A 13,318-nucleotide genomic window follows, 5' to 3' on the forward strand; every position below is an offset into this window, starting at 1 on the left:
CAAAGTAGACAGGACAGCCAAGGCTACATAGAGAAACCCTGTCTCGAAAAAACAAAAACAAAAACAAAACAACCACCAAAATAAAAAACCCACAAATTTTTCAGAAGAAAAATCATGAAAAGTAAAACACAAGGAGAGAAAGAACTAAAAGAAAATATGAGCTGTCCATTGTGGGAAGCATTGGGCAACTGGGCGGGTAGATCGCTGGGGCCACTGGAGGAGAGCAAGCCAGAGGCTCAGATAAAATACTTGAAGAAATAACAGACAAGTGACATTCTGATGGCATAGGCGTTTAATGTTATGACTAAATGAGCCCAAGTTGAGGCCTGGGCAACACAGCGAGCTGAGAGGGGAGGGGGAGCAGAGGGAGTGGAGGCAGAGATAACAAAGGAGGGAGAGAAGAGCAGTGACGGGAAAGAGACACAGTAAAACCCACCACGCTCAACACTTTAACTATGTTTAGTGTCATGTGCCAACAACACCACAACACAGCTGCTCAAAAATGGGGAGGAAAGTGAATTTAGCTCCATCTAACACAGCTATAGGAAAACAAAATAAGTTTACCATCCACACACACTGCTGTCTGCAGTGCTGGGGATCAAACTGTAGGACTACACCCCAGAGCTGCACCCCCAGAGCTGCACCCCGAGCCCTGCTGGGAGAACATTTTAATATTATTTATGAGAGTCAGCTTGGGAAACAGAAACATTTGTAAAGCATATGTATGGGAGAAAATGGTTAGATATTGCAGAATATACCCGACTATCCCTAAAATGCTGTTTTCTCAAAATACAAACTGAAAAGAGCACGTACCCTCTGCTCAAAAAAATTCTTGGACAGACTCCCAGATCTGAAATGATCTTCAGTCTCAGTACATGAGCGACATAAGAAAACTACTTTGTCGTTTTATGTTCACACCTGGTAAATGAAATCCTTATTACATTTCCTACTTGGACTCTAAGAGTTGTAAAATGTATTTCAAAACAGCCCAATTCTGACACAGTATATAGCACACTGCCTTTGTACAATTTCCTCAGTGACCATTTTTTCAAGAACACAAAATTGGCTTCATGTCCTCATATGGAATATGTACAAACTGAATGACTGAGACTGAGATGTTCATAAATGAAAGAAAAAGCTAATATCTGAGGTGGATAAAATATGGTCAGACGATAAATTTGAAGGAGGGTGTCATAAACATGAGCATTCACTGTGGTCCATACGTTAGAAATTGTACATTTTCTTTTTAATCTTAAAGATTACTTTTAATTATATGCTATTATGATACACTAAAGGAATACTGTATTTGTTATGAATTATGAAACACTGGGATTTGTGGTCCTACCATCCTTATTGATGGGAACAGCAAGATGGCTCACCATCAACCTGATGATCCGAGTTCAATACTGCGAAACTATGTAAGTATAAGCAAAGTGCAGATTCCACAAAGTTGTCCTTTGCCCTCCACAAGTGCACCATAGTATGTGCATGCATGCACACACACTTTGGGGGGTTGAGGTCGAGACAGGGTTTCTCTGTGTAGCCATAGCTGTCCTGGACTTGCTTTGTAGACCAGGCTGGCCTCAAACTCACAGAGATCCGCCTGCCTCTGCTTCCCTAAGTGCATGGATTACAAGTGTGCGCCACCGCACACAACACACACACTTTCTAAAACTTGTCTTTATACAACTTAAATATGGAACTTGCAAATCCTGAGTTTTCCCTATTTGGTCCTCTGCCTTCCTACCCCAACCATGCCAGCCCAGAAAACATTAAACTAAAATTTGCATTTTTGTTCCTATGTGAAGTGTGTGTGTGTGTGTGTGTGTGTGTGTGTGTGTGTGTGTCAATGCTAACTTAATGTCTCACATAACTGAAATCCTCTAATGTATTGTTTGTTAAGGGAAAATCCTTACTATCAGTACCTTAAACATCTTGGATGACCGTAACAAATGCTGCGCCAAGCTAGAATAGGCAGTTCTTCAGAGATACACTCTGGACTATGGCTGAAATAATGCTTCCTTCCTGCGAGAACTACCTGTGCTAGCCCCAAAACAGACGTAAATCCATGTCTAGGGGGAAGCACAGGTGGGGAATGAAATGCACCTGCCTCACACTGCACACTGTCACACTGTGGTCAGCACCTGCAGCATGCCATGCTCTTTCTCACCACCTTTGCATGCAGCAACCTACGAACAGGAAATGTTCCTGCAACTTCCTATCTACTTATAACCTTCCAGTTTTGGTTAAATGTCAACTTAGCAAAGGTTACTTGGCTAACTGGCCTGACAGAGCTACTGAATACCTATCTAGGTCCACAAGTCCTGAGTCCCCAAAATACTGTTATTATTTCTTTCACACAGACCGCTCAGCATGCCAAAGATCCCTATAATCTACAGTCATGTTGACCAAAAGTGCTTAACAAAAGCTCTTTTAATGAAGCTAAATTTAAATCTTGCAATTTTCATGACTTCATTTTCAGCTCCTTTCCACAACATGGCCCATCCTTTTTGTGCATAATAGAAATGTTCCCAGTTTTGAAATAATTGTTTTTAAAAATCCTAAGTTAGGGGCTAGGGAGATGGCTCGACAGTTAAGAGCATTAGCTGCTCTTCCAGAGAGCCCTGGTTCAATTCCCAGCACCCACATAGCACCTCACAACTGTCTGGTCTGTAACTCAAATTCCAATGGATTCAACTCTCTCATTCAGATACGTATGTATGCCAAACACCCAATGTACATCAAAATAAATAAATCTTTAAAAATCCTGAGTTATTACAGGAAAATAAAATGGAAGGGTGTGGCAGAATCTGGTGAATTCTTGCCAATGCTAGTCTTCCTTACAAAAGAAATGAATAAAGAATATAACTGGGTTCTAAGTCTAAGAGAAAAATATCTTCAACCAGGCACTATAAGCGATTCACCCAATTTCTGGACAACTATGATGTTTCTGTAACTCAACGTAACTCAAAAATGCTTCACAAAGTAACACATGAGGGGAAGAGTAAAAACACAAGACTCCCAATAACATAAACCTTTATAATAGTAATTACAGAACACAGATGTTTTAATGAACATCATATTTCAATGAGGACACTGAACATTTACAAACAATTACATCAATACAGTAAAGATAACTGATTCCACAGAACACTTATAAATGCACTTTTCCCTCAAAAACAAGACAAAAAACAAAAAATACCTTTTTTTTTTTTTTCACAGACTTAAGTAACAAATGGTTTACATGGTCTTCAGATCCCCAAATATGTACAAAGCTTTTTTGACTCTACAGATACTGGTGTGCAGCAGTTAAGGTGGGGTAGGGGGTATTAATTCGGTCAAAAAAAAAAAATCTCTTGGGAAACTTTGTATCAATACACATTTAATAACCACACATTTCCCCTCCATTATTAAATGAAATTCTGGACACTCTGGCACATAATAGTGTTCCTATTTCCAAACACTATTTCTAATGAGATCACATGTGGCCGACTGCATGACTTGTCCTTAGCCACATGCACATAAGCCTGCACACACTCATGAGCTCAAGCCTGTGCAGTCATAAACTCCTGAAGATAACACTGTGGCCACAGCAGCATTGGGATGAGAACAGATGACACAGCAGTTACTTTAAGCCACATCCTGTTCCTGAGCACTCCGGGTGAGCACCATTAGGGTCTTCTGCCCTCATGGAAATGAGTGAGGAGCCTCATTCTTGTGTCAGAGGCTGGTCCCTCCAATTAGCCAAAGAAAATAAGCAGCTATTGGCAGCGAAGGTCACTAGTCTGCATAGTATTCAATGGTCACCAGTATAGACTTTTTAAAACTCCTAAATTGTGTCTGGCAGAGATCTTACATTTGACTTTGCTATTTGTATTTGCATACATGTTTTTCAATGTGCCTAATAACACCTAGACTTTCAGATTAAGATACAAGGAACACATGGCTTGTCACTGACTCTAACAGCTCTGTGAACAGACTGGAATAGAGGGCATGGAAGCCTTGTGGCTATAAGGTAAAACAGGCCACCAGGAACATCATCAAACAGCGCTCCACCTTCAAGCAAAATACATTCAAAACAGCCAGAGCTGGGTCTTAAAGTTTAATCAGCTGCAGTTACCAGCCTGACTCAGCCCTCAAATGCACCATGGTGAGACTTGTGTTCAGAACTGGTCAGATTTTAAAAATCCAACCTTTTCTTTTCTTTTCTTTTCTTTCAGTTGAAAAAACAGAATTATTTGAAGAATCACTCTAAATGATTCAGATCAGCTCCTTTGGTGCCCAAGTCAAAGGTGCCAATAACCAAGTTCTCACTCCTAGAAAGTGGCACCCATGGACACCCAAACGGTCTATGCATGACAGTGCACACCTTACACCAAACTTCCTAACACTTACTCATTCAGGTGCCTCCTGTGCAACCCAAAGGGGGAAACAGGGAGCTGGGGGAGGGATGCTAGGTGAGGTCACCATAACAGCATATTACCTTTCCTCTTCTCCCCAAGTGGTCAGTCTCCAAAGGGCGGTATGCAAAGATTAATATATGAGGGGCAGTAATGAGATGTCTCTTTATCAAAACTGTAACTCTGTAAGAAACACAAACTTACAAATATCAGATAAACAGTGATTTTCAGAAGGCAAGAACAAGAGGCTCACTGTGCAGCAGTAGGACTGGCACTGAGAGGTATCCACGCTGTTCAAGACAAATGCTTCTTGTTGTCCGTGAACTATCGGCCATGGCTAACACCTTCCCAGGCTACCTAGAGAGCCATTAACCTTCAAGGTATGTTTGTACGGTTGTCTTTCTTGCCTTCTACCTTGAATTCAATATTCCAGCTTTAACCCAAGTGCTTTTCCATACAACAGTGAGACTCCAAAGTTTTCCCAATATTTATTTTGAGGGTAGTGCTCATTTTTTGCATTCTTGGCTCTCAAATACCATCAAGGAAGTGAACCCATTTAGAAATATGCAAACCAAAGGTGTAGAAAATAAATAAGGTTTTGTCTTCAGGTAGCAGGGCCTTCGTAATAAAGGTTAAGTCACATTCAATGGATGAATCATTTGAAACTTCTAAAAAGTGTTTATAACCACAGATAGAAATTAAAGTGCTTTGAATTGGAAATTAAAGTCTAAAATTGGTGATTAGAATCATCATATTTTAAAATTTGCTTGTATGAGACCTCAAGAGATTGAAATCATTTTCTATAAAACAGCAGAAATGTTTTCTTCTCAAAAGAAACTCTGCACAAACACTGCAATCCAGGCTGCGTGTCCAGACCTGGACAGCAGTCCAGAGCTGAAATGGAATTCTACAATAGCACATGCTGCAAGTCCACACAGACCGCTACGACAGCTTCACCAGCCCTGCCTCTGCTGGCCAAGGCAAAAGGAGCTCTGCAGTCAGTCTTCCCAGGACAAGGTAGATATGTATAGTTCCTCCAGAAAAATGGAACAGACTGTTTATGCCTCACAACAGATACACAGTTCACATTTAATTCATACAATGTAATGTAATGCCCCTACTGCTCATCTGTCAGCGTCAACAACTCAAAGTATCTTGTATGCTACATGGGAGGTGAGCTTCGCTTCTACAGACCAGAGGATGCCAAGATACACAAGACAAAAACAAAACAAAACAAAAAAAACAACAGAGCCACACATCTCTCTGTACATTTCATGCAAGCTGGGCACAATGTGAAAAGAACATATACAAGGCACCCTTCCAGGGTCAAACTCTCACTATGATGGCTGATTAATATGCAGAAGAGCCTGCATAAATCTAAGGTCCATGGCAAACTTCACGCTAAGGAACCCAGTGACTTATTTTTCTTGTAACAATGCAGGAATGTTGATGTTCCAACCAATAGCTTGCCTATCGAACCCACATGTAAACAGATTGCATATGGGGTGGTCTTCACTCCATGCTGAGCAGCACACCATTCGTCTGTGACCCTAGGAATAAACATACAAAATAAAATTAACACTTCCATCATGCTACGACATTACTCCGATGAATAAAGTAAAAGCAAAAACTCAACATACATGTAGCTCAAGTGAGCCAGAAACCATTACGTGCGGTGACAGCAGCAGCTGGTAGAGCAAGGGTGAAATGTGTGCCTTGGAACAGGCGAGGATGGGGGAAGGGACATCCAAAAGTCATCACAGCCTTTCTTCAAGAAAACGAGTAAGATTATAGTCTCTGCACATTTCATGCAAGCTGGGTGCAACACAGAAAGAATATATACAAGGCACCCTTCGCAGGAGCAAACTCTTGTGACAGGAGGAATGTTGATGTTCCAACCAATACCTTGCCTGTCACACCCACATGTAAACAGACTGCATATGGAGTGGTCTTCACGCCATGTGAGCAGCACACCGTTCGACCGTGCTTGCTTATGGGCACAGTGCTAGGCATCCCTTGAACACATTCTGACTGCTCAGCTGAGCTGGAGCCATGAATGCAGATACTATGGGGTGATCTGAATAAAACACAAAGTACCACCCACCAAAGTCCTGTTTATCATATCTGATGGTAGCAAGGAGCAATTCCCTAATTTATAAGAAAAACAGAACCTTATTTACTTACTTGTTTATTTATTTAAAGAAAACTAAAACTTCCTATGTGATAACCCACCATGGGAAGATGTTTTTCTGGTTGGAGGTGGAGGTAGGTATCCCATCTCCAGGTGTCCTGACAAATCTATGACTGGACCATCATCTCATAAAATACATGCTGATGTTAATTTTTCTCTATTCTAAATATAGAAATCTGTAGTTTTAATGTGGCCTGTTTGTGTTTCTCTGAGACAGCACTGATGTAAAACACAGAACTGCAAATTCTCCTTTGCTGTTCACAATGAACACGCTGTGGACCGTACCTGCCGGCTGCTCCGGGGAAGCCGTGCTAGTCGCACACCTGACATATCAAACAATCGCACTTTGCCGGTTGTCATGGGGGAGGGCTATGATTTTCTGGCCAACACATACATTGATCCTACAAAGAAGATATAGAAACAAGTTTGTATAAAATATTGACAGTGTAGTGTTTTGAATTTACAGATAATAATGCAGTAGTCAAGTCCACATTATTCACATTTCAGGGCAACCAAACTAGTAAGCCGCGGGGGTAACGTGCCTAGGACACTGAACATGAATGAGATTGAGCTGCACCTCACTGCGCAATCACATGTGGACTCCACACACATGCATAGCCCAGACCGCCGACAGCCGACAGCAGACAGAGCCTCTCGGCAAGTTAACAACGCCCCATAACATCTGGCAACCAAGGACTCTTTCTGATACTTGTCTTACTGCACCAACGTAATAGGGTGCTGAGCAAGTTAAAGTACTTATATACACTGAATTCGCATAAGAGGATCCTTAAAATACATTTTCCCAGGAGGCTGGACCTCTTTCTCAAAGGCTGTATGATCAAACAAGGCAATAAATTACAATCAACCCTTACCTATTAATGGCAGAGTCTGTACGAATTGTCGCGATTGGAGATCTCATATTTTTTAAATCCCAGACTTTTACTGTGCGGTCATCACTGCCTGAAACGACGTTGTCTCCCACAGTGAACACAGCAGAGGTCACAGTGCTACAGGTAAAGGTTACATACATCAGCAGTTGAGAGTGCAGGGTGTACCAATCATCCCCCCACAGTGCACGCTACACAAAGTCTTGCTTCCACAGGGGGCAAGAAAGTTGGAGATGTGCACACTTACAGCGTCTTCTACTCTGCAACCTGTCCCTACTTCTTAAACTCCCCTTGTAAATATATTAAATAGGGACCCTTGCTTTACTCCCCAATGGGGCAGGAAAATGCAGCCTGTCCACACTGTCCTATCATCCTCAGACAGTGCAGCAAAAAATAAAAATAAAAATAAAAATAATAATAATAATAATAATAACAACAACAACAACAACTAGAAAAATATGGATTAAACAACCAGGCAAAACTTCTATGTTTAGGTCTGGTGGGATGAAGTAAATAGAAAATCCATTCCAACTCAATCAAAACATAGGAGTAATTCACAACTGGGTAATGCACAAGTGACAAAGTTTAATGGACATGTTTTCAAGTAAGATATATCTGTGATATAGCTCTATCAGTAAAATGTTTGCCACACAAGCATTAGGTCCCAAGTTAGATCCCCCAGATCCTATGTAAAAAGCCAGGCATGGCAGCAAACACATGTAATCCTAGTGCTGAGTGGGTGGAGACTGAAGGATTCCTGGAACTTGCTAGCCAGCCAGCCTTTTGAAATTTATGAACTCCAGGTTTAGTGAAAGAATTGGCCTCAAAAGCTAAGATAAAGAGCAAATGAGTGAGGAAGACATTACATGTTGAAGATGCCAGATAGCTGGCAGCCTCAAAGTGCACACACACCACCACTGCTAGTCATTAGGAAAGTTGTCCCAGTTAGAAATAGGTACAGCTGGGGGCCGGAGAGATGGCTCAGAGGTTAAGAACACTGTCTGCTCTTCCAAAGGTCCCAAGTTCAATTCCCAGCAACCACATGGTGGCTCACAACCATCTATAATGAGATCTGATGCCCTCTTCTGGTGTGCAGGAGTACACGCAGGCACACCATGAGGCATAATACTGTATAAATAATAAGTCTTAAAAAAAAAAAGAAAGAAGAAAGAAAGAAAGAAAGAAAGAAATAGGTACGCCTACTGGGTTAACTTGTGATGCAGCTCTTCCTTTCAAGCCAAAGTCGCCAATGGCTTGTTAAGACAGGATTAAAATGATAACTTGGGACTTGAAGAAGAGCCTCAACTCAATAGCCTCTCTCCACTGGCAAGTTCTGTAAATGTGATGGAAGCCTGCCTCCCATGAACTAAGGACTGAGGTGCCTGACTCATAGTCCATCCTTTGAAAGGCAACTCGGCGTGTCATACAGGAATACCTCCAGGGACTGCTGCTGTGTTGGCTGCATACAGCTGAGTCTCCATTTTACAAACATGCATCTCTGTGGTAGGACGTTGTAGGACTTGCTTCCTGCCTGGTGTGGTATGGGCTGTGCATTTTGGCTAATGTAGTAATATCTAATCTCTCCAGGGTTGGTACACAAAGGAGAAAACTGCCTGATTCCAGGCCCAAATCAGCAGATCCAAAGACACCAACAGAGGAGCTCTCAAGACTCCACCCTCACCTCTACGGCAGTCTCCCACACTGCAAAACGCAGGGCCATTTATTCCAGGCTGCTGAAGCTGCCCTACAAGGTGACAATCAGCTAAGTTTGGTTATGCTGTCTTTTTATCCCGTCAAACCTTTAATTTGTATAAACAAAAGCTTGGTTTCTACATCCTAAATTTACACATCAACCGCTTAGAACTCAGAAATTCCAAGTTAAATGCTACTTGCTCCTGTCCCAGAGTCTGTCCTATTCACTCTTGCTGGGAACCTATTCAGTCACTAGCTCTGATTTATGAAAACTCTATTAATTTAAGCAGGCAGAGATAAGTTCTAATTATGTCTAAGTTCTACTACATCAATCAAGAATTTTAAACTACAACATCAGTGTAGTTTCCTAAGAACACTAAGAACCAAGGGTTTTCAGTGAGATCTCACAATAAACTATGGTGTAGCACTGAGGCCCCGGAGCACAACAGGGACTAATGCAGGGCTAACCCTGTTATCACATTAGCACGCCTTGCCTTCTGCAAGACAGTCTTTGCCATGGCACAGGCACCTGCAACACAAAGGTGCCCACGCCAATTACTCAGCTAGAACTGACACTGGGTGGGATTTTTCTCTAACAATGGGGTATCCAGGGCACTGAGGAGTACAGCAGGTCTACCTCCCCTCCACTCATTTGATAGCAGTGAGTACCTTTCTCCCTAGTTGTGACAATCAATGTCTCCAGGAAGGCAAAACCACCTGGGTTAAAAACCACTGTACTACATCTGGATGGGGCATAAATAACACAAACCACACAAAAATTTATGATAAGGGGAGAAATGGATATATGGACAACCCTCTAAAATCATGATTGACCTATCTTTTTTTTAATGATTATTTTTACTTTATATGTGTTGGTGTTTTGCCTGCATGTGTGTCTGTGTGAGGGTGTTGGATCCCCTGAAACTGGTGCAATAGACAATTGTGAGCTACCATGTAGGTGCTAGGAATTGAACCTGGATCCTCTGGAAGAACAGCGAGTGCTCGTAACCGGCGAGCCACCTCTCAAACCCCACGCATTCTATTTAAATAAATAGCAGCATAGGGTGTGGCTATAAATGAGGTGCAGCAAACGTTATAGGAACACTTAAAGATCTTTTTATACTGTCAGGGATTTGAAAAGCATGAGGTAAAGATGTCCATGGCTTCTGTTTGCAGTATATTCTAAGAGGTGTTGGCCAAGTTAAATTTCAGCTAGCATCTTGCTCAGTTATAATGTAGAGGGAAAAAGCCTCAACAAAAGATCATCTGACCCCACATTAATGAAATGCTAGAAGACATTAGGTTCTTAATAAATCACAGTCCTGACAGGTATTGTAGGGTATCAAAAGAGAAACCTGGCCACGAGGCAGTAGTTTTAAAGACACCCCTGGACCATGGGTCCCACAGGGAGGCTAGTGAGCTACAACCACTCACTGGAAAAGCTTCAGACTCTGCCAAACTCCAGCAAAACTCATTTATCTTGTCGTGGAGAGCAGCCGAGCATGTACTTCCAGCTGACAGTATGGTACCTTCTCACCACACACCACTGCCTGATCTGGAACATTCTGCTCCCTCCGTGGGTCTCAATCAACAGAAATACTGTAATGCTAGCACTCCTCATTAGGACTAACAGCTGTCTTCCCAGTCACACAGAGACACAAAACTGTTTTGCATAACAATCTGCCGAAATTTCACAGCTAAGAAAAAAAATATATGATGTGGAAAATGCTGGACCATGAAATGCTAATGCTGTGTGCTTTTCTGGCATTGTGTCAAAAAAACTGACTACTGGGTTGCCATCCCTTATTTTTAAAATTTAAGTTCCTGCAAAAGAACAATTTTGTATCTGTAGAGCAGAAGATCCAGTGTTTACAGACAGTGAGTATTCCCCTAAGTAGAAACACAAGCGTACAGGACATCTCCTACTAGAACACAGGCTTCTGTGTTCCAGCACACAGAATCCATCTTTCAACAGAATGCGGTCTCCCCTGTCTAGCAGGACTGCTGCTGTCCTTCTTCAGCTCTTGTTTAGGCAGCCATGTTGGTGAGGCTTACAGGCACAGCTTCTGAGACTACTAGTAGACACCATCTCATAGCACATTCCCTGACCCCCTTAAAATCTTTCAGGAGTTGTTTTGTGGATATAACAACAATTAATCAAAAACAAAACCAGAAAGAGGCACCAGGTGTTGTGGCGCATGCCTATAATCCCAGCACTCAGGGAGCAGAGGCAGGAGGATCTCTGTGAGTTCGAGGCCAGCCTGGTGTACAAAGCAAGTCCAAGACAGCAAAGGCTACACAGAGAAACCCTGTCTCTAAAAGCAAACAAACAAACAAACAAAAAAAAAAAAACAAAACAACAACAACAAAAAAAGAGGCCATAAATTTGAAGAATAACAAAGAAGGTACAAGAGAGGGTGTGGGGAAAGAGAAGTGAAAATTACGTGTTTTAATTATAATCTCAATTTTCTTTTTAAAAGAATATATATGGAGCTGGAGAGACGGCCTGGCAGTTAAGAGAACGTGATGCTCGTGTGGAGGACTCAGATTGGGTTCCCAGCATACACATGGTGGCTCACAACCATCTGTAACCCCAGTTCCAGGGGAACCTACACTGTCTTCTGATCTTTGAGAGCACCAGGCACATCCACATGTAGGCAAAATACTCACACACGTAAAAACAAATGCTTTCTTTCCCTACTTCTTCTCAAGAATGGAGACGAAAGTATCACTGGGACTTCACTACACTGGCCAGTCAACTGTTCAAGTATATGCTAGTATTAGTATCAAGCTGCACAGGCTTCACCTAGATTAAACAATTAGATCCAAACTTCAAACCGAGCAGTCTGGAACTGGCACCCAAAGGTGCCCCAACCAGCCTAGCCAAAACCCACAGCCAGGGTGCACCCACCCACAACACTGCACAATGCTACAGAAAGTGGGGAAGAGAGCAACTGTGTTCTCCATACCCAAAGGCTGGGCCAGCAACTTCCTTCCTGACTACTACTTTCCAAACTATTTATATAGAAGCAAACGCCTAACAGATAACATCAGCCCTAGCAGCCTAATTATACAGATAGGCCGGGATCTTGGGAAGTAATACTTTCTTGCTTTTCTTATTATCTATGTTTTAGAACTTACACAGCCTATATTTGGAAAGATCAGATACCTAATTGACCAACAGAAAAGCCATATCTGAATGAAATGTATTTCTAATTATTTCTTGATGGCTAACTCCACCAAATTTAGACAATAAGATAAAAACAAACAAAAACACCAGGGGAGAAGCTGCATTTGTACCACATGGCCCCACCGCAGTAAATGCAACTGTTGCCTGGGGGATTACTTCTGCTAGCACGTAGCATGGACTTAATATTCTCATTTAGTCACCTTATTTGGTAACCCTCCCTCCTCAGAGGTAACAGAGCTCTGCAATCTACATTACCAAAGACCTATTCATCTAGAAAGTATTTACTAAGCACCTTCTGTGTGCCAGGCCTCACTCTGTACGATGAAGCACGACCAGAAAAGAAGGGAAAACTACTGCCTGTGAGACCTCTCCATTCTAGAGAAGCCAGCAATGTTTACCAGCTTTTAGTGAAGACCCTGAGTTTAAAGTGCAGAACAGAATTGAGAGCTAAAACTGAATTGCGCTGCCAGCAGCCAATGTGGAGCCACAAGCATCTCAGATAGTTATGGATAGCGATGACTGGCCCACTGACCTGCAGTAATTTCAGAGCACTCCAGTGCAGGTTGTTTAGAATAGGACGCTCCCACTGCAACCTTAACTGACTTGGAACTCACATACAGACCAGGGCTGGGTTTGAACTGAAAAGGATCCACCTGCCTCTGCTGGGATTAAAAGGATGCATCTCCATGCCCAGCAGGGATAGATTCTTAAAACTGTTCAACTTTATTAGCAGGAACTCTTTTCAAATTCAAAGATTGTAATCAGTTTTAAAATACAAATGTATTTAAAATTTATTACTAAAAAGTTAAAATACTAAGATTCATACAGTAAACCAGGTGGTGGTGGCACACACCTTTAATTCCAGCACTCAGGAGGCAGAGACAGGCAGATCTCTGAATTCGAGGCCAGCCAGGTCTACAGAGCAAGTTCCATAACTGCAGGGCTACACAGAGAAACC

At 42.1% G+C, this 13,318-nt stretch overlaps 1 protein-coding gene across 1 annotated transcript in view; it reads right to left on the bottom strand.

Moving 5' to 3' along the window:
* Positions 1-5,629: 5,629 nt before the first annotated feature.
* Positions 5,630-13,318, bottom strand: part of Wdr37 (WD repeat domain 37) — a 54,774-nt gene continuing 47,085 nt past the window's right edge. Inside the window, 4 exon segments of the mRNA XM_051151454.1 lie at positions 5,630-5,950; positions 6,877-6,936; positions 6,938-6,992; positions 7,464-7,598. Coding sequence (XP_051007411.1) covers positions 5,819-5,950; positions 6,877-6,936; positions 6,938-6,992; positions 7,464-7,598 — 382 coding nt within the window. The 3' untranslated portion in view covers positions 5,630-5,818.

The sequence above is a fragment of the Acomys russatus genome, chromosome 9 (genome assembly GCF_903995435.1).
Source record: "Acomys russatus chromosome 9, mAcoRus1.1, whole genome shotgun sequence".
NCBI classification, from domain to species: Eukaryota; Metazoa; Chordata; class Mammalia; order Rodentia; family Muridae; genus Acomys; species Acomys russatus.